General features: G+C 42.2%; 1 protein-coding gene and 1 long non-coding RNA gene across 3 annotated transcripts in view; one reads left to right on the top strand and one right to left on the bottom strand.

Moving 5' to 3' along the window:
* Window positions 1–1,605: 1,605 nt before the first annotated feature.
* On the bottom strand, window positions 1,606–18,480 carry LOC141052019 (cytochrome P450 2G1-like). 2 transcript variants are annotated; one of them, XM_073549190.1, is made up of 9 exons: window positions 18,077–18,480; window positions 11,601–11,763; window positions 10,952–11,101; window positions 7,986–8,146; window positions 5,668–5,844; window positions 4,665–4,806; window positions 3,733–3,920; window positions 2,343–2,484; window positions 1,606–2,216 (listed from the first exon to the last, which is right to left on the bottom strand). In XM_073549190.1, the coding sequence occupies exons 1-9, from the start codon at window positions 18,254–18,256 to the stop codon at window positions 2,035–2,037; spliced, it is 1,485 nt and encodes a 494-aa protein (XP_073405291.1). In that variant the 5' UTR covers window positions 18,257–18,480; the 3' UTR covers window positions 1,606–2,034. The 2 variants fall into 2 exon arrangements, with proteins under 2 accessions (XP_073405291.1, XP_073405292.1); XM_073549191.1 differs by lacking the exon at window positions 18,077–18,480 and adding an exon at window positions 12,896–17,798.
* LOC141052021 (uncharacterized) overlaps window positions 16,856–21,223 on the top strand; it is a 104,201-nt gene continuing 99,833 nt past the window's right edge. The window contains exon 1 of the long non-coding RNA XR_012220727.1: window positions 16,856–16,926. This is a non-coding gene — a long non-coding RNA (uncharacterized lncRNA). The remainder of the gene's footprint in view (window positions 16,927–21,223) is intronic.

The raw sequence follows: 21,223 nt of genomic DNA, 5'->3' as shown, positions 1-21,223 counted from the left end.
GTGCTGCCCGGTGGTGCTCATGCTGGTCTCCGGTGGAGCTCCTGCCAGTTCCATAGGTTTCTTGTGCCGTAGACTCCGGAAAAATGGCCACCTGGGACAGCGCAAGCGCAGATGGAGATCTCGGCACGGAGATCTTGGGAAATGAGATCTCAGCACTGAAATCTCATCTCCCGAGATCTCTGTACCGAGATCTCCATCTGCACATGCGCCACCCCCAGCAGCCATTTTCCTGGAGTCCACTGCACAAGAAACTCCTGGAACTGCCAGGGGCTCCCACCGGAGACCAGCATGAACACCACCAGACAGCACTGCCCAACACTCCCGCAGCACAGGACACCCCCATGGCACAGCCGGGCATCAGCAGCAGCACCGGACACCCCCGTAGCACCGGAGAAGCTCACAACTAATGCCACAGCAGGTACCTGGAACAAAGTGCATCATTCCATTTGGAGGACCCAGTAGGTGTTTTTTTAATATTCAACATGGACAGGTTACCAAGTTCAATGAGAACTGTGTTGACTCTTTGGAGTAATAAACAGTTGCCTGGATTCCCTCACAGATTGCAGCTGACAACAGGGGGCAGCCTGTAAATAAGTTTTAGGCAGGTGTTGAAAAAAGCTGTAACGTAACAGTGTTTGTTACTGGAAAGCCGCAGCGGCGCGCCACACATTGGAACACCCCTCATCCCGGCTTACAGCATCACTCCACTCCTGCCTCCTCCAGCAGAGACCCTGGGACCCTGCTTCACCGCAGCCACCACCCCAGGTAAGCAATAAGACGCATGGATTATAAGAAGCACCACCATTTTATAAAATAAAAAAATGTAAAAAAACTATTTTTTTTCATCAAAATTTGGGGTGCATCTTATAATCAGAAAAATACGGTAATTTGAACCACCTGGCCAACAATACAGTTAACATAACACATTTAGAGAAATTCTTGTAACAAATCTGATTGCACATTCATTGTGGTAGAATAAAGGGATAACTTCAGCATGATTTTAAGGTCTCATCGTTGGGAAACAATGTTGTGATTTGACTTTCCAAAAAATCTGTCAGATTTTCTGTTAGCTTTAGTGATGAGTAGTGCTCGGATAATATGCACAGCCATGGCAACTCAAACGTAGTATTATATATGCTCTCCAGTTTGGAGTTGAAAGCAAAGTCTTGCCCATACAAATAAATCACAAAGGCATATTTGCTGATAGATAAGGACTGCAATTATTATGGAGTGTTGTTAAATTGGTTTCATGGTGGTTAGCAGGCTAATATTATTTCTCTTTGCTTCCAATAGGTAAATGTTGACCTTAGTCAAAAGCAAGATGCTACATATATACGGTTGAACTCAGTGTAGAAAAGAAATAAACAAAGAACGATAATGATTTACTGTTCTCCGACAGCCAATCTATTCTTAGTGTTGGGGCTTGTTCACATGTTCCACGAGTGTTATCCAATTGTTTTCACAGAAAGCTCTTGTACTTATGATATTGTTGAGGCTGTGAACATATACAATATTTTCCTTGGACCAAATGTTCAGCGGAAAATATCAGAGACATGTCTAATTCTGATCTCATCCGATTTCTATGGACTGCTGTAAAGGAATAGATGGGGAAACTTCTCATCTTTTATTCTCTCCATGTATGAGAAAAACCTGAAGAAATTCGTATCACAATAATCATTTTTTTATGCATGAAAAATACAAACATCTGCCCTTACAGTTGAAATTTTCATCAACGTGATAATGAATAGTCCTCTTTATGACCAGTAGGCATCAGCCTAGGTAGACAAAAAAATATATACCATATATATTGAGTTCTTCTTATCACCAAAAGTTCCTGAGTAGATCTTCAATTCTTAACTTCAACATTGAAGAGACAGTGAAGATTTATTCTAAAACACGTATGGCCAATATGTGTATTAAATCAGAGGTATATTAGGGCCATATCATTAACAGTATGCTAAATCATACAATACATTTAATTTTGATTATTAAATATGACTGTTAGATCAAGTTACAAAAGTAGAGAGTAGCTCCTCAGCGAGGGACAACATACATCTCATAGGATCGGGGGATTGAGCCATTGGTTTTAGGTTCTGGTGTAAGGTCCAACTGTAGTCTATCCACTGTGGGCTTCAATGTAAATTTTTGTAGTACAGTAGTGAAAAAGAGGAAGAGTTCCATGCGAGCCAGGCCTTCTCCCATACACATGCGTTTTCCTAAGGAGACAGAATGATTACAGTACATATGTAATCATTATACAAAATTACTAGATTTAGGCTCTATTCACTTTTATATAATTAGTTTTCTGGTATGAGATACAGCATAACGGACAGTTATTTTACCTGCAGAAAAAGGCATGAAAGCATCATGTTTCTTAAAGCCACTATTTTCATCCAAAAAACGTCCAGGATCAAATTTTTCTGGGTTCTTGAATTGTTTAGGGTCTTTGAGTACAGAGGTCAAGACTGGAAACACCATAGTTCCCTGTAAATAAAAGATTTAAAAAATAATTAAACCAAACTATGCAAGCCCACTTTAAATAATTAGTACATACTTCTTCCTCTACCTCAATGTTTAACATCAGAATCCTCTTCTTCTGTCACTCCATTCACGAACGGAGGCAAATCGGAGACTTGAGATTGGCCTCACCTGGTTACGTGGGAGTTCAACACTTATCTTAACATACAGGGTGGGCCATATATATGGATACACCTGGGTGGGCCGACTTCAAAATGGCCACAATGGCCACCACCCATCTTGAAAAGTTTTCACTCTCCAATATACTAATGTGCCACAAACAGGAAGCTGAGATCACCAACTATTCCCATTTAATTTAGGTGTATCTATATAAATGGCTCACCCAGGTGTATCCATATAAATGGCTCACCCTGTATATTGCCCTACCCCTTGTGTCAGTGCTCAGATAGGCAGAAATGGAGTTCCAGAAAAGCAGAAGAACATCAAAGAGGACAGAGAAGCTGCAGCTGCATAAAGAAAAAGGAATATTGATGAGTGGATAGCTTTGTGCAATCCCGGTCCAGGTCAGTGCTCTCGGGCCATAGAAAGAAGCGGTGTTAATTTCTGGAGCTCCTGGGTTCCCTAGCATGACGTCATCTGTACAAAGTGGCTATTTTTTGCCAGCCCCGCTAATCATGAGCCTTGAAGAAGAGGAAATTTGCGCAGCTCCTGTCCACATCTAAACAGTACTGGCCAGAACTGTGGCTGCACAAAGTGATCTGTTGGTCTTCCGTAAGGAAAGATGAGCATAATTTTGAACCATTTCCAGCCCTGGTGAATACAAATTTTTCAGGTAATTCATAACCAATTAGATTTGCTATGAATCGGTTCGCTCATCTCTATCTATCAGCTGAGTCTGGAAGTGTAGCTCAGCCCAACCAAATGAATGAGACCGACACTGCCTTACCATTTTAAAAAAATATTCAAAAGTGGGAAATTTCAGTCATTAAGCTGGAGTGCAGACCTGTTTGTGATTCAGCTTATAGATAGAAGAACTGACCTGCTGAAGTTGAATGATCCTAAACTTTATAGTAGAGTTTCTTATAGAGCCAGTGGAAACATTTGCACAAATTAACAATAAAAAATTCCTAGAATTTAACTAATGAAGCAAATGGTGGCCCTATATCTATACATTCTGCAATACCAGACAAAGCCCAAAAGTAAAACTGGTGCTATTCTTAAAGAAGTAAAAAAGACCCTTTTTTTCTAATTTACCTTTGGAATGTTGTAGCCCCTGAAGCTTGTGTCTTTGCTTGTAGCATGAGCGAGTCCTGCAGGAATAATATCAGCAAATCTTTGGACCTCGTGGATCACGGCTTCTGTGTATGGCATTTTCATTTTGTTTTCTATTGCTGGACAATTAACTTTTCCTATCACATTGTCAATCTCCTTATGAATCTTGTCTGAAATGCATAAGAGGACATTATGGAGATTTGCATACAGGGCTGGCCTTAGAATACTTTCTATTGATGCCCTTCAATATTCACCATATGGAGCCCAAAATACAATCATACAAAGCCAAAATAACACCACCCAATCAGTGAACTAAAGTAAGAGAAATTAACTGTGGCCTCATGTAGTATGGGATCAGCAGTGCTAGTTCTGCATACCAAGGCCAGTGGTCCCATTCCGGTTGTATAACTTGATGCTCCCTGTACAATGTCAATCACTTCACACCCCTTCCACGCCGCTAATTCTTACCCTGTGCCAGTTGTTGCACTAGTTACCCATCTGCTACAGAGTTCAATAAAAACTTATCTCTCTCACCCACAAAGTGCTCCACGCTTCAGCACTGCCCTACATCTCCTCCATAGTCTCAGTCTACCCGTGCCCTCCATTCTGCTAATGAGCTAAGATTAACATCCTCAATATTTATACCAACCTCCTACTCCAAGACTTCTCATGTGCTGCACCAATTCTTTGGAATGCACTACCTAGAACAATTCGATTAATCGCCAATACCCACAGTTTTTCACTCCTCATGGTATCTGTTGATTTGCATGATTATTGTTATTCTGTGGTGTCATTTATTGTCTTTACAAGTCCCCTCTAAAATGTAAAGTGTTGCACAATATGTTGGCGCTAAGAAATAAATTATTATTATTATTATTAACGCAATTGCATGATAAATCTGTACTCTGTATTACCTTGTATTTCTGGATATTTCATCAGTACAAGAAAGCCATATTTAACAGTTAAACTTGTAGTCTCTGTTCCAGCAAAGAATAAGTCAATTATCGTCCCCAGTAGATTATCCTCATGAAATTCTGTGTTTGGATTCTTTTTCTCCTAAAAAGACACTATATTTTTTTAGCAAATTTATCATCAAAAATATCTACACCCATCGGCAGGGTCAAGCCAAACAGAGACAAAACCTAAAGCACCTGAGCCTGGATGAAAAAAACTATGGCAGTGTTCACACTTGCCATGTGCTCCATATAACACTGGCACCTTCTTATGTGGCAAAAATGTTTTTGTGTTCCCTAAGGCACTTAGTACCAGATTTAACTGGTACCTATACACCATTTACAGCTGCACCTTTGGAGTAATGTATAACACTGAAGCAAATACAATAATGACAGACTCAAAATATGTTTAGTTGTAGAGTAAACTTTTTATATTTAAATTAATCTCTAGGCATAAGAAAATTATGATTTATTTTGTAATATGCTTAATTATCTTATTTTGTTTGACTATTTATAGTCTGATCTTTGCTGAATAACAGTTGAAAAGGAGCTTATAAAGTAACATAAGCTGGGCATTGAAACAGCACTGCAGAATAGTGTTAGAGAGAGAAGAATGTAAAGTAAGGCAATCAAGTATATTATAAAAATGTTTATATTTTATATTACACAATACAATTACATTACATTCCAAAAATTTGATAGTGTGATCTTTGCTGAGCAGCAGTTAAATGAACTGTTTAAAGTAGCTACAGTGTTGTTGCCCAATTTATGCTACTTTAGATGCTTCTTTTAACCGCTGCTCGGCAAAGATCACATTGTAATCAAACAGTCACATATAGTAACGTAATCAAGTATGTTGCAAATGAAACAATTTCACAATGCTTGGAGTATAGATAGATAAATAAATTAAGAGTTTAGATACATGACTATAAAATCATCTAAATTATTATTGACAAGCGTGTACCTCTTTCATCTTTATTAGAAAGCAATCTAAAAAGTCCCGGGGACAATTCTCATCAAGAGTATCTTGGTGGGCTCTTGCCATACCCATCACAAATTCTTTTAACTTTTCAAAACTTTTGAAGATGCCCTGGTGAGGACCTGGGACATGGGCCATGAAGTTTGGGAAAAGGTTTAGAAGCTAAAAATAAAGATTTCAATATTAAAACATTAAAAAAGTTAGGTAAATGTAAAAATTTGTAAAAATCTAGTGTAAAACCCTTTCTGCCCCACATCTTAAATATAAAGCAGATGCCCATCCATTGTATATTTTTTCCGTGGCTATAAACATTTAATCAAACACTTTTCCTCGACATTTCTGCCAAACTGGAACAGGAATATGAATGTATAAACTATTTTTCCAGTTTGAAGTTTTGTATCAACTTGATATCCATTCAACTGAGTAAATGGCAAAGGCATAGGAGCCAGGACTTTTATGAGGTCATTGGCTCAGCCCTTGTTTGGACCATTGCTTTAATGTAAGGGAGCCACTTATTTTAAAATATATTTTAGCCTATAAATTAGTTACATTTTTTACCTGTCCAATATAGCTCCTATGCTTTTAATTGTGGACCTGTAGCTCATGGGTTGTAACAGTTGGTGGTCTGCTATCTGTGGCAATGGCACCAACCATGGCAGTTTTTCCAGCTATCAATTTGCAGTAGAAGGAAGTGCTGAATGTCAGTTTGGGGAGATAGTCTTGTAGGTATAATCTGGAAAGAATACTGCATTGGAGTGAAAAGTGACAATTTATAGCTCCTACTTGGCCTGCTGAGTGGACACTTGGTAAGGAGGCCTAAGTTTAGCCACCATGTAAAATATCTGTGGGCTGCAAGCAACCGCAGAAAAAAAGTGGAGAGCATGAGTGTTACTTTACAATAGAGGTCAGGCAGAATTGCCATGAGATGTGTTGAAGCCAAAAAATGAAAAACTTGGGTAGCGCACAGTAAGGTCTGACTCCAGTTACCATAAAGCAAACTGATGAGTGGGTATAGATAGAGATCGTGGGAGTCATTGCTCTATTGATGTCAGCTCTGGAGGTCCTGACCCTGAGTTTCAGTGACCAGAGGTTGGTGAGAGAGTGGCTGCCTTGGTGGTTGGTAGACTGTTAATCCAAGTTAAGAGTGAGTGGACTGGAGGGCAAAGACCAATGGTTATGTTCGAAGTGAGTCATTGCATGTTAAGCTCAAGTAATATTGAGTCTGCCCCCTTCAGCCATAATCAGAGAGGTTTAATGGGGTTGTCTGGTAAAAACAAATTATCACCTATCCACAAAATAACTTTTTGATTGGTTCTGATCCCAACGATGGGACACCCACCAATCAACGAACTTTTATTCTCACTGCCAGCTGACGAAGCAGGATGGACGTCCAAATGCTACTCATTCATTTTTCTTGGGTGCTCGACAGCCCGGTAGGAAATTAACTTAGCTGCAGTCATATATGTGTCCTACCGCTCCCTCCTTACGTGGATATAAGTTCTCCATTCTGATGATCGGTGCTGGTCCCAGCAATTAGATCCCCACCAATCAATCCCAGTGATGTGTGATAATTGTTTTAAAGAGGACAACCCCTTTGAAGTGTTGTTGCTGTTGCAACTAATGCAAGTCACATTTACAACTGCTGATTAAAAAGACATTAACCACTTAATTACTTGGGCTAGAATTGTGTTTCCCACTCTGTGGCCTGGTACTGTACTCCTATTGCTTAGAGAATTGTGCAACGTGTGTGCTGCATGTTTACAGTAGCGGGTATTTGGGCATCTGTAGAATGGTGGCAAGAAGGAGCAACAGAAGTAAGGAAAAGCTTTCAACTAACTGACTAATGCAAAGCCACACAGGGCATGTAAGCAAGAAAGGCCATGGCAGGAAGTAGTCTCCTAGACACCTGTAGAAGCATGTGATATAAGCAAAAGCCAACAGTCACTTTGGATCAACCAGACTGGTGGAACAGTTGTAGTATCTTACAATGACCATCTGTGGCGTCCAACTGTAAATGGCATCCAAATTGTACCCAAGAGTAATGGAAAAGAAGTAGAAGTAGAAACAAAAAATGGTTCTTCCAGTCTTGGATGGCAAAACCCGATGTCATAATGAAGACCCCTCTCTTTGGCTGAAAGAGTGGTTATGCGCTAGTCTTAAAAATAATATATGGGCCAGTAAATAATTTCAGTACAAATTATACATGTACGGTAATTAGTTTGGAAGAAGAACATTGGTGTAAGTGATTACAAAAGACCAGACCTTAATGTATTATTCCCAACAAAGCTTGTAGCATTACTTACCTGTCCCCAAAAGGTTTTGAACACTTTGACAAAATCTCGAATATGAGAGAGGAGAGACATAAAATTTTCATCCTCGTAGTCAAATCTTTCACCAAACACGACAGAGCAAATGACGTTAGAAACAGAGAGCCGCAATAGATATGTCGGATCGAATGGAGCGTCTGTAGTTAACGATATAGAACTAATCAGCGACTATACAAAGCCGAGGTTACTTTAATACTGTACTTTGTTAATTTTCTTACAATTTCTTATAATAATGGATGATTAATTATCTACAATCATTGATATTACAATCAATGTGTGTTAGTAGTCTGACTTCTAATTCTGCCTTTTGCAGCACAAAATCTTCAACATAAAGCGCCAAAAATTGATCATCTCGGTATAAAGAAAAATTCTTCTAAGACTGGGTTTTCACAAAAACACCTTCACATCTATTTATAAGTTGTAATGAGTATTATAGCTCAGCCTTATGAATTCAAGCTGTAAACAATACGAAAAACTAAGGCATTGGGTAATCTTCAAAAAAGTTTTGACACCATTGTGCATACAAAACAAAAGAACACTGACATGCGACATTTCAGCCACACAGGGCCTTTATCAAGCCAAACCAGAGATGCACACAATTTTTTTTTAATGGGGCCCTCTGCTGTCGCTGTTCGCTTATTTTAAATATTTTTCTTTCAAAGTCCGATGTTCCAGAACCTCTGAATCTGTAACATAGTATATTCCTTTAATGGAGAATTAAAGATTTATTTACAGTGAAGCAGTCTCTAGGAAAGCCACCACTTTGCTACATTTCTTACTGGTTCCTTCTCTTCCAAACTCAAATAGGCCATACTTTTCCTGGGTGACAGCCCCTAATCCACTGCTGTAGGAAAGTAGTGTCAACCCTTATGTGAACCCTGCCATGTAATGGCATGGTGACTCAGGATGAATACATTGCAGTCCTAAGTTGAAATGGGAACACAAGAAGTCTGCATAAAGACTCAACCCTCATTTTTCCTTTGGACTATGTGTTTTTCCTCTATGCTACTAAAAAAAACCAAAAAAAAAAACCAATATCCTATGTATGTGCTGTGCGTTGTGAAAATGATAAAAGGGTACATAAGCCAATAAGCCAAACCATGAGGCTTAAAGGGAACTGGTCAGCTGCTTTGACCACTTTAAGATGCAGCCACCACCTTTCAGGGCTTATCTATAGCATTATAGAATGCTGTAGATAAGCCCTGAAAGGCAGGAGGTGGCCATATTCCTGCAGTGCGCAATCGCTGGGCCTCTCTGACTTTTCCCTGCACCTGCGCACTGCAGTACTTTGCTCTGTCCTCAGGGCAGAGAAGTACGCTTGCGCAGGAAAGCGATGCCAAGGAGCGACGATGCAAGCAGGAGGGCGGCATTGCAAGACGATGAGAGGCGCCGCACCCAGACCTGCAACACCCATCGGACCGGACCACACCGGACCGCCCCTGGGTGAGTATAATAAAAGTTATTTTTCTCATCTTTCAGGTCGGACCAAGGGCTTATCTACAGCATTATAGATTGCTGTAGATAAGCCCTGTAAGGCAGTGGCCGCATCTTATAGCAGCCAAAACTGTTGACAGGTTCACTTTAAGGTCCATATAACATATAGCCTCAACTTGTGCATGTATAACACTCAATTATACAAAGCATCTAGTCTATGCTTTTAGGGGATAGGATTTAAGAAAAGGTTTTTTTTTGTCCTACACGATTTTCTTACCAAAGTATACTGTATATGCTTTCCTATGGCAATGACAAAAGAGCAAATTCCAGTCTAGCAATGTAAACCTTTGATCTGTCCATCAACACATCCAACAGGTTTTACAGGATGAAGCATGATTACTAGGGATGTAGAGCCTGTAGTTAATGGTTGCATTGGTTACTAAAACTTTCCCTATAGAAATAGTTTCTAACTTGCAAACCCAACCGTGAGCATGTCCTAGACTTAAGGCCCCGTCACACATAGCAACTAACCAGCGATCCCGACAACGATATCAACGTGTCAGGATCGCTGGTGAGTCGCTACATGATCGCTGGTGAGCTGTCAAACAGACAGCTTCACCAGCGATCAGCACAGCGACGCCGAGCGCGCGGCGTCGCTGTGTACTTTAGTTACCAGTGCACTGATGCAGGGAGCTGGTAACTAAGGTACACATCGGGTTTCTAAGGGGTGTGTGTCACTTAGAAACCCGATGTGTACCTTGGTTACCAGCTCCCTGCATCAGCGCGCTGGAAACTAAGGTACACATCGGGTTTCTAGGCACAGCGTGCCCCCTTAGAAACCCGATGTGTACCTTAGTTACCAGCTCCTGCTCGCTGGTCTCCCGCCTGTCACACGCAGCGATGCGTGCTGACCAGTGGGAGACCAGCAACCCCAAAAATGTCCAGAGCTTTCCATCAACAATCAGCGATACCGGCAGGGGAGCCGGTCGCCGATCACTGTCACACACAGCGATCTTGCTGGTGAGATCGCTGTTGCGTCACAAAACTAGTGACTCAGCAGCGATCTTGCTAGCGAGATCGCTATGTGTGACGGGGCCCTTACTCTTAGGGCCCATTTAGACATCCTGATAACTGAGCTAGTTACACTTGCTCCTCAAGGACCAGCCTATATAAACAGGCCAGCAATTACCCGACAAATGATTTTTAATCAAGCTGAAAATTATCATTCACAGTAGGACATTGTCTTGTGTGAAATGGACATGGGCTGCTGAGAACACCGCATCCTATGGGCACAAAAAATTTATATTAGTGATTGTTCTGTGGGCATGAAAGTGCAGCTGGCCTGTTTGAAAAAGGCCATTAAATGACCGCCAATCAGTGAACGTATAACAACCACGGTTGACCTGTTTTTATGGGCCCTAACCAAATTTGTACATACATCTCCAGCTGTTAGAGGACTACAATTCCATGCATAGTATTTTTCTGCATAATTTCTAATCATCACTGACCTTTCATTTTCATAAACCTCTCAGTAAGACATCGAGCCTCTTCTTGGATTCTCTCTTCAATGCTCCTTTTTCCCATTCCAAAATTTCTCAACGTCATAAGTGAAAATCGACGAAGAGTCTTCCATCTTTCTCCATTGCTCATAAGGACCCCTAAAATTAATGAAACAGACAATATTTAGTTTGTAAAAAGCTATCCATGTCACTGTGGTACATAGTCACAATCAATGCCTTGGGCACACACTGCAGTTGAAGTAGCCAAAGCCAGATCCACATATCGCCATAATGGGTCCACTAATTATTTTCTAATATCTTTTCATGGGTACTTCTATTGTGATCAATTTTCCGGGTTGAGCTTATGGTCCTTTTGATCAAATGTCACATGTAAAATCTTTTCCAAACTCTTATTTATTTTTTTATTGAAAAAATTAAAAAAGGGACAGATTCCAGCAGAGGAGGTTTGTCGTTTTCTTCTAAGATTCTTGTCAAGGATGTGGCTAGTAGTTGGTGACATTGGAGGCATGAGCCCTGGGTGCTTGTTGACCTAGGACAAAGGTCTGCTACAATCATATCTTTATAAAAAAAAAAATCCTAAAATAAAAATATAATCTACGTAAAAATGTCCCACATATGTATGTATGGGGTGTCTTACCATAATCCTTAAAAAACAGATCCATGACTTTGACTTCGGCTCTGTCACTGAACACATCACTGTGGTCAACCAGTGCCTCCTTCACAGCGTCATAGCCGATTAGTATGACGGCACGTTGGCTGGCAAGGTAGATTGTATACACAGGTCCATACTTCTCACTCAGCTACAATGGAATATAAAAATATTATTTAGCAAATAATCTTACTTCAGGGGAGTTTTGGTTGTATCTGAGGAATTGTAGAGTACAATTGTGTAGAATATTGCAAGGAAGAAGATTGGTAAGATTATGGGCCATGTTCTGTTTTTAAACTTTCTAACCAGTGTAGTTTTGTGTAAAGCTTTGTGACAACTTTGCATTCAGAGAGTCAAAAATTATTACCTCTCCAAAGGATAGGGGTTAGCTTACTTATCACTGGAGGTCCATCTGCTGAAACACCTGGAGACACGGTATCTTAAAAACCAGGCTCAGAACATTCACATCTTGAAAGATGCATATGCTCGTCCTCCTCTCTATTCATTGGCTATGGGACTGTATCTTCGCACCTACTTGCTTTCTCTCAACTTCCAGCCCCCTCTTCTTTCATTGACAGATCTGGGTTCATAGAAGCTGAGAATACTGGCTATAAATCAAAGCCAAACAGGTAGAAAGGTGAATTTAAATGGTTTACACCACACCACTGTGCTGACAGTGTCCCTTTAAATTAATGGTGTCTATCCATCAACCATTATCATGACTGTGGGTTGTGGCATTCTGGAAGCATCACCTTGAAACTCATCATGGCTTGTACCCACTTGGATAAGACACCGAAAAGCTCTTTAAACCAAGAATGTGATGCAGTGTTAAAGAAGAACTCCCACTAAGTATTTTTTTATTAAGTATGTGTGTGTATGGGTCACCCTCCAGGGCTGTGGGGTACTCTGTACCGGGCCCGATGAGCTTCAATGGGAGATGTCACGGCAGCTGGGACCCGGCACGTGGCCCTGGGTGCCCATTGTAAAAGGGGGAATGTTCAGTGTGCTTATGATGATTAGAATGAATGAGTCGTGACAACACCTGTGGTGTTCGGCAATGAAGATGTTAAGCCGATGCTGCAGACAGATCCTCTGGGACAGATGGTGTGGTGCAGCAATGATGTTATAGCCCTCCACAGGCAGGGCTGTAGTCTCAGGGCAGAGTAGGTGAAGTGACACGTAGATGGTGTAGTGTTGGGCGCAGGGAATGTAGCAGTGCCGGGCAGGACAACGCAGGAATTCGTGGAGGACACCAGGGCATGTAGTTCCAAAGCTTTACTCACAGTCTGTTGTGGCACAAGAGCCCGCATCCGTGCCATGTCCTCCGGGTCAGGAGCTCAGCCAACTTCCAGGCAAGATGAAGTACTCCTTTCCAACACTCCGCCAACATATGTGCCTTTTCTGAATGTCTCCCTCTTAGCGCCTTTAGAGAAGTACTCACAGTACTGAGTTACCCTGGAGTTCCTCCTGTCAGATGTTCCTATAAACTCTACTGGTATGGCAGACAGCTGTAGCCTGCTTCGGGGACTCCTTACTACCTAGTCCCGGCTCACTCACTATGCTGTTGTGCCCCCAAGTCTGGTGTGGGAATAAAGTGGTGACAACTTCTATTCCTCCGGTGTCTGCTGCAGGACCATTAGTATCCATACAACCACGGGGACCGGACCACGGCCTTGCGCTTAGAACTTGGGAAGGGTTCTTCTCTAACCCTAATCCTTAGTTCTCTTCTTCTCCTCACGTTCTGTACTAATCCTTTCCTTCTTATGGAGAGTCAGGCTTTCTATCAAAGTTCCTTTCCTGTGCCAGTGGACCCAGGTCACAGAGGTCGGCTGCAGCACTCCCTTCATCCATCCCACTCCGGGGATCTCCTCTCACAGACTGACCTCGTCAGACTCCTGTGACAAACTGACATAATCCCACACTCTTCCCGCTCTTTTGATGCAAAACTAAACACCACCTACCTCCCAGCATGCTTCGTGTTCCAAGCAGGGAGCCACCAAAGGGTGCTTTGCTACACTACTATGTTGTGTGGGATGCAGGTGTTGGAGTGTGGTCAGGTGTCTCCAACTTACCTGGATGGTGGGGTACCACACCTCAGGAGGAGGTGCAGTACCTCTGTGGTGACTGAACCCTCAGGGACGCCACATACCCCCTGTTAAACACAGCACGTCCGCGGGCTGCAAAAGAAGCAAAGATGGACAAATACAGGAACATACAACATTTTTGTAATGCTAAATAAACAGTTCTTATCTAAACTTCCCAATGTGGGAGGCACTGACTCTTGAACGTTGCAAACAATTTTAACAAACTATCTATATCTTACTACAGTTCCTAATTCAAAGTGCTATTTCAAGTATTATCATTAACACATTTCTTCATCATCTCTTCTTTCACATTATCTACTTTCTATTATTAACCTTAAGTGACAACCGCTGATGCCTGGTTCGTCACCTGCATTTTTCAAATCTTTATCTTTATTCAAATCCTTCATCTCTTTATGAAAACATTCCTAATAGTTATTGCTATTAACTAGATTCTATATAAAAGCTGTTCTCTAACTATTAAGACTTTCATAAGGCACATTATAAAATACTTCAATAATTCTTGTAAGTGCTGGAAACCGCTCCCAGCCGGGATCTCTTGCAGTGTCCTTTAGGTGGGAGCCATGCTCCAGGTGAGGTAGTCCTTATTCCAAAAATGGCTATGTAAAACCAAGAAAGGGCACCTAAAGAGGTGCAACTATATACATTAGAGTTCTGGATCATTCAGTGTCCATGATCTCCACAGTTCAGTAAGAAAAAACGCTGCCAATAAAACTGGGCAACAAAACTGGAATCAACAGGGAAACAGCATGATAACAAAAATAGAAAAACAGGCACAATGGTGCAAATACCCTCCTGGGTAACAGAGTTAGTTTTTGGTATGCACTGTAATGTTGGTGGTCCCCTCCTGGGGTATTGGAAGCGGATGACTTGGGCTGCTTCCAGGGAAGAACTTGTGAACATCCTCTTCCTGCTTGTTGGTTCACATAGGATGAGGTGGTGGCAGCTGATGCAATTGCTGCCTGAGGTACAGCGGGTGCAACTACCTGTACCATAGGGTGGCTGACAGGGGTGGATATGCGCGGCCGCGCCAGGTCCGGGTGGGCCTCAGCCCCTGCTCCACCGCTTGCTCCGGGACTCGCATGTATCTCCTTCTGGCAGGTCGCATCCAGTGGCAGCACCGGTTTGGAGGTGGAGGTGGGCGCTGTAGATGGTATCGCAGTGGTCGTATGCCCCGCAGGGGCTGCCTGGGAGCAAATGGTTTTTCCCCATCGCTTTCTCCTGGCCTCCGCCTGTCCTCCATGATGGCGTTCTCGCTTTCTTCTTCTTCCTGTCTGAACTCTTTTCCCGCCACTGGCCCATGCTCCTCCTTCTGAGGGCGGCGTCTTCCTACTCCTCCACACCAGGCCAGTATACGAACCCCTCGGGGGGTGGGCCATGTTGCAGTTGCATAGAAGCTCAGGCAGGGGAGGCCTAGGACAGTCCGCGGTCTTTTCTTAGGACCACCCATATTGTCACGCCCTTCTTCTCCGTGTCGGCAGCCATTTTTAGAGTCCATTTTACAGTCTATTAATTTGGTTATTCTGCACATTCTCAGCAATGTTTAAGCCCAATAAAACTCAGGCACTCAGAACCCGGTGGCACCGGGATTTGTCATCCTGTTCGTGATGCCAAGTTGGGTCGCCCTCCCAGGGTTGTGGGGTACTTGGTACCGGGCCAGATGAGCTTCAATGGGAGATGTCATGGCAGCTGGGACCCAGCCCATGGCCCTGGGCGCCCATTGTAAAAGGGGGAAGGTTCAGTGTGCTTATGATTTGAATGAATGAGTCGTGACGCCACCTGTGGTGTTCGGCAATGAAGATGTTAAGCCGACGCTGCAGACTGATCCTCTGGGACAGATAGTGTGGTGCAGCAATGATGTTATAGCCCTCCACAGGCAGGGCTGTAGTCCCAGGGCAGAGTAGGTGAAGTGACACGTAGATGGTGTAATGTCGGGCGCAGGGAATGTAGCAGTGCCGGGCAGGTTGACGCAGGAATAAGTTGAGGACACCAGGGCATGTAGTTCCAAAGCTTTACTCACAGTCTGTTGTGGCACAAGAGCCCGCATCCGTGCCATGTCCTCCGGGTCAGGAGCTCAGCCAACTTCCAGGCAAGATGAAGTACTCCTTTCCAACACTCCGCCAACATATGTGCCTTTTCTGAACGTCTCCCTCGTAGCGCCTTTAGTGAAGTACTCACAGTACTGAGTTACCCTGGAGTTCCTCCTATCAGATGTTCCTTTGAACTCTACTTGTACGGCAGACAGCTGTAGCCTGCTTCGGGGACTCCTTACTACCTAGTCCCGGCTCACACACGATGCTGTTGTGCCCCCAAGTCTGGTGTGGGAATAAAGTGGTGACAACTTCTATTCCTCCCGTGTCTGCTGCAGGCCCATTAGTATCCATACAACCTCGGGGACCGGACCCCGGCCTTGCGCTTAGAACTTGGGAAGGGTTCTCCTCTAATCCTAATCCTTAGTTCTCTTCTTCTCCTCACGTTCCGTACTAATCCTTTCCTTCTTATGGAGAGTCAGGCTTTCTATCAAAGTTCCTTTCCTGTGCCAGCTGACCCAGGTCACTGAGGTCGGCAGCAGCACTCCCTTCATCCATCCCACTCCGGGGATCTCCTCTCACAGACTGACCTTGTCAGACTCCTGTGACAAACTGACCCAATCCCACACTCTTCCGGCTCTTTTGATGCAAAACTAAACTCCACCCACCTCCCAGCACGCTTCATGTTCCAAGCAGGGAGCCACCAAAGGGTGCTTTGCTACACTACTATGTTGTGTGGGCTGCAGGTGTTGGAGTGTAGTCAGGTGTATCCACCTTACCTGGATGTTGGGGTACCACAAATCAGAAGTAGGTGCAGTACCTCTGTGGCGACTGAACCCTCAGGGGCGCCACATGTATATGTGCATGTCGTGTGAGTGCATTAATATACTCACTTACCACCACTCTCTCCAGTGTCCAGAGCCATTCTGCTCAGCTTCTCAGTGACATCACCGCTCTACAGACTCTCCGGGTCATGCTGAGCTCTGCATAACCAAGAAGCAGCTTTTACTAAATTATTCTTTGAATCGCCAGAGCAAAGCTCCATAGTCTTAGACTATAAAAGAGACTTTTGGTTCACACATTGAGATAGAGCATAGAGTGAGCCGGCTAGTCTCAATTGTGGTGATCATCACTCAGAAGTAGAGAAGAACGGAGCTGGATCCCGGAGACAGGCGGCGGTAGGTGAGTATATTAAGGAGAATTCCACTACTTTGACCTGTCCTCAATTGATCCCATGGAGACTAATGAAACAAGTGAAAATTACAAAAAAAAAATTAAATATGTAAAAAAAAATGCATTCGGAATCACCCAGTCTATCAAGATATAAAAATAGTTAATCGTAGGGAAAAAAGTAAAAAAGCCAGAATTAAGTTTTTTTTTGGTCGCCACAACATTACATTAAAGTGCAATAATGGGCGATCCAAAGATTATATCTACACAAAAATGGTATTAAAAACGTCAGCTCTGAGCACAAACAATAAGCCTTCACCTGGCCTGAGATCACTAAAAATTGAGGCTCTACGGGTCTTGGAAAATGATGCAATTTTAGTTTTTTAAAAAAAAACAGACTTTGCATTTTTTTCACCACTTAAATAAAAAAGGAACCTAGACATGTTTGGTATCTACAAACTCATAGTGAACTGGATAATCTGGAATTTTTTGTCTCGTTTTCCAGTACACGACATGGTAAAACCAATGGTGTTATCCAAAAGAAAAACGCAAAAAAAAAACCAAGCCCTCGCATGGCCACATTGACGGAAAAATAAATAAAAAAGTTATGGCTCTGGAGAGCAGAGGAGCTAAAAACAGAAAATGAAAAAATGGGCTGCGGCATAAAAGGGTTAAGATCAGACAAAAATAAAAATCATGAGCAGAGGTTTTGCATGCAAGATGGAGCTGTGCTGGAGAATTTGTACCTCAATGACACCACTGTAAATTGTGATTTTCAGTCAATGGAGAAACTGATAAAAGAGATGACACAATGTACAATAAACATATCACAAAGTAATATTTTCTATCAGAAAAAATAATTAAAATATTTACTCTAAAAAAAGAAAATAAATATTTAAAAAAGAAAAATTAAAAAAAATTTTTAAATATTTTTAGGAAAGATTCCATATTTTTTTTTTCCATATCATGTTGCTCATTATTGCAGATATCTAGTATCAGTGCACTTGCTCTAACATTTATTTAGTGGGAATAGTTGACCCGTATTGTACCTTTAACTATTTGACTGCAAAACCGTTACCCTAAGAATGTGATTTTTAACATTTGATGCGTGATTAGAATATTTTATTCTGAATGTAAAGACTAAATATTAAGGCTTACGTACCTTAAGTAAGGACTGAGGTAGTTCGGAAGTGCCGATCTGTAAAACATTCCCCAGGACAGGTACAGGTGTCGGTCCCGGAGGCAGGTTTTTCAATTTTATCGTATTCCACCATTTAAGGAGATAAATTATCAGAATGACTCCAGTAGCTAAAAGAATGGTACCTGCAATATTCACCGCCATGACTCAACAAAATACAAAGCAGCTTTGCACAATGTCCCTCTAGACGGTATCTATGCTTGATTAGAAAAAAGCTGAGACACCAGAATGCATTCCAAGCGGCAGGTGATCCCAGCGGAGTGGTCAGGCAAGTTTCAAGTGCAAAGTTACAGCCATACAACACAATGGTTTATACAGGCTGTGACTAGTAAAAGTCAGCTCGACTTACTTCCTTTTAGCATCGCTTGGATAGAACTTCCTGACTGTGGAACACATGATACTTCCTGTATGTGGAACACAAACTTTCTCTATGGGCACATACCCATTTGCGAGAATAATAATGGTCTGATTTCTGGACCGAAAAAACAGATGAGTGCTATGCGAGTGTTAATGCGATTTCTGTGCAATTTTTCCATGGAACATCCATATGACATGCGTATGCAATCCGTATGCAATACGATTTTAACATGAGGTTTTACATACAGCAGTTCTCTCTATGTTAAAACTCATGGTAAAATAGCATGCTAAAACAAGCTGTACATAGTTTAAAACAAAATAATCTTCAAAACATCTATAGATAGATATATAGATAGATATAATAAAAGCTGGCAGATGATGCGTACAGTAAAGAATAGAATAGGTTCGAATAGAATAGATAGACAAGATTTATACACATAGTATAGGTATATATATATATATATATGTCATACACACACACACACACACACATATATATTTAAAAGAGAGAACGATAGCAGAATACCTGTTAATTCATTTCGACAGGATAGGAGACATGGTTTACATATAGTAAACCATTGCATATCAGGGAGATTTATATATGTCAGTGACTACTAATTTTATTATTGTAACACAAAAAGAAAGCACAGATTAACAAATGTGCAAAAATACCCTGCAGTAAAAAATATGACAATAATCAGCAAGTGCTGGTAAAAAGATGACAACAAATACAGGGTATTTAGTCGATACGTTTTTTTGCAAAAAAGTGTATACCAAGCCTCTCCACCTAGTCAAGGTAACCCTTAAAGGAGCATTCCCTATCTAATGTATTTAAAACCTGAACATATGAAGTGTCTAAATGAACAAGATTAAGACAGGCGCTTCCTAGTATGGGCACGTGGTGTAAGATGGCTCTTTATGTGCATGTCACACAAGAGAGGTGTGGGGTCTCTCAAACCATGCAAAAGCAAGGAAAAAAATGGATTAGAAACACATGTGACATGCACAAATGTGAACAAGTCGGTCGGACAGTGTTCACACCACCCACTGACTGAAACACAAAAAAAAAGCACAGAATAAAAAATGTGCAAAAATACCCTGGAGTGAAAAATATGACAATAATCAGCAAGTGCTGGTAAAAAGATGACAACAAATACAGGGTATTTAGTCGATACTTTTTTTGCAAAAAATTTTATTATTGTGTTTATGTTATTATTGTGTTTGTGTAAAATTTTAGATCTGTAGGTGTTAACTGAAAGAATATAATCACAGAAAAAAAATTGTGTGGGCTCCCGCCCAATTTTCTCCGCCAAAGAGGGAAAGCCAGTTACTGAGGGCAGATATTAATAGCCTAGAAAGGGACCATTGGTTTTGCCCCCCCAGCTAAAAACATCTGCCCCCAGGCACCCCAGAAAAAGGCGCATCTGTAAGATGCGCCAATTCTGGCACTTAAGGCCCCGTTACACGCAACAATATTGTGAACGATATCGTTGCAACGTCTCAAGTTTGGTAACGTTGCAGCGATGTCGAAACGACATCGTTGCATGTGACACGTAGCAACGATCAATGACCAGTTGGCTGATCGTTATTCATTGCCTAATGGTCTGGGTCATAAATCTATCGCTGGTCTCCCGCTGGGCAGCACACATCGCTGCGTGTGACAGTGAGAGACCAACGATCAGCATGCTCCCAGCACCATACAGCAGTCGCTGGGAGCTGGTATCCAGGGTAAACAGGGGGTAACTAAGAGCCGCGCGGTGCTTAGATACCCGCTGTAAACCCTGGATACCAGCGTGCTCACTGGTCCTGATCTGGTATCCAGGGTAAACAACGGGTAACTAAGAGCTGCACAGCGCTTAGATACCCGCTGTTTACCCTGGATACCAGTGTGCTCGCTGGTCCTGATCGCTGGTGAGTCTGCTTATGTGACAGCTCACCAGCGATCAGCTAACTACGTTCCAGCGATCCCATCCACATCGGATCGTTGGTGGGATCGCTGGGACATTGAAGCGTGTAACGGGGCCCTTAGCCTCTCTCTTCCCATTGCCCTGTAGCAGTGGCATATGGGGTAATAAGGGGTTAATGTCACCTTGCTATTGTAGGGTGAAATTAAGCCCAGGTAATAATGGAGAGGGGTCAATAAGATACCTATCCATTAGTAAGTATGAAAGGGTTAAAAAGACACAAACACATTAAGAATAAAGACTTTTAATGAAATAATTAAACACACAGGTTTCCCATCTTTATTAAATTCCCAATCTAAGCAAAGTCCTTGTTCTGTAAAAGATAAAAAATAAAAAACAAACAATATCCCATACCTGTCCGCCATACAATTAATTCCCATGCATCTCAAGGGGTTAAATAGTTTATAACCTGGAGCAGTGCTAATGCGACTGACCCGGCTGTAAACCAATGAGGAATGAATGAAAACCTGCCTGCGCAGCCTCCCCGCCTGACCGGACATGAACTCTGTAGCGTGGGAAAGTTTCTGAATACTTTCCCATGCTGCCGAGTTTACCTCAGGTCAGGTGGGGCCTCTGGGCAGCTTTAGTGATGTCAGCGCACCCATTGACTTGCATTGGCGAGTCTAGTCCGAGATACACAGCTGTACGCAGCATGCTGCAATTTTTTTCTCAATCCGATTTTGGCTAAGAAAAAACTTGCAAATGAGATGTCTCCTATTGAATAACATTGGTCCGAGTGCAATCCGTTTTTTTAATCGATTGCACTCGTCTGTATTTCTCGCGAGTATGA

The sequence above is a fragment of the Dendrobates tinctorius genome, unplaced genomic scaffold, assembly GCF_039654945.1.
Source record: "Dendrobates tinctorius isolate UK_male_01 unplaced genomic scaffold, ASM3965494v1 ptg000158l, whole genome shotgun sequence".
Taxonomy (NCBI): Eukaryota; Metazoa; Chordata; class Amphibia; order Anura; family Dendrobatidae; genus Dendrobates; species Dendrobates tinctorius.
This window is presented reverse-complemented; position numbering and strand designations above follow the sequence as displayed.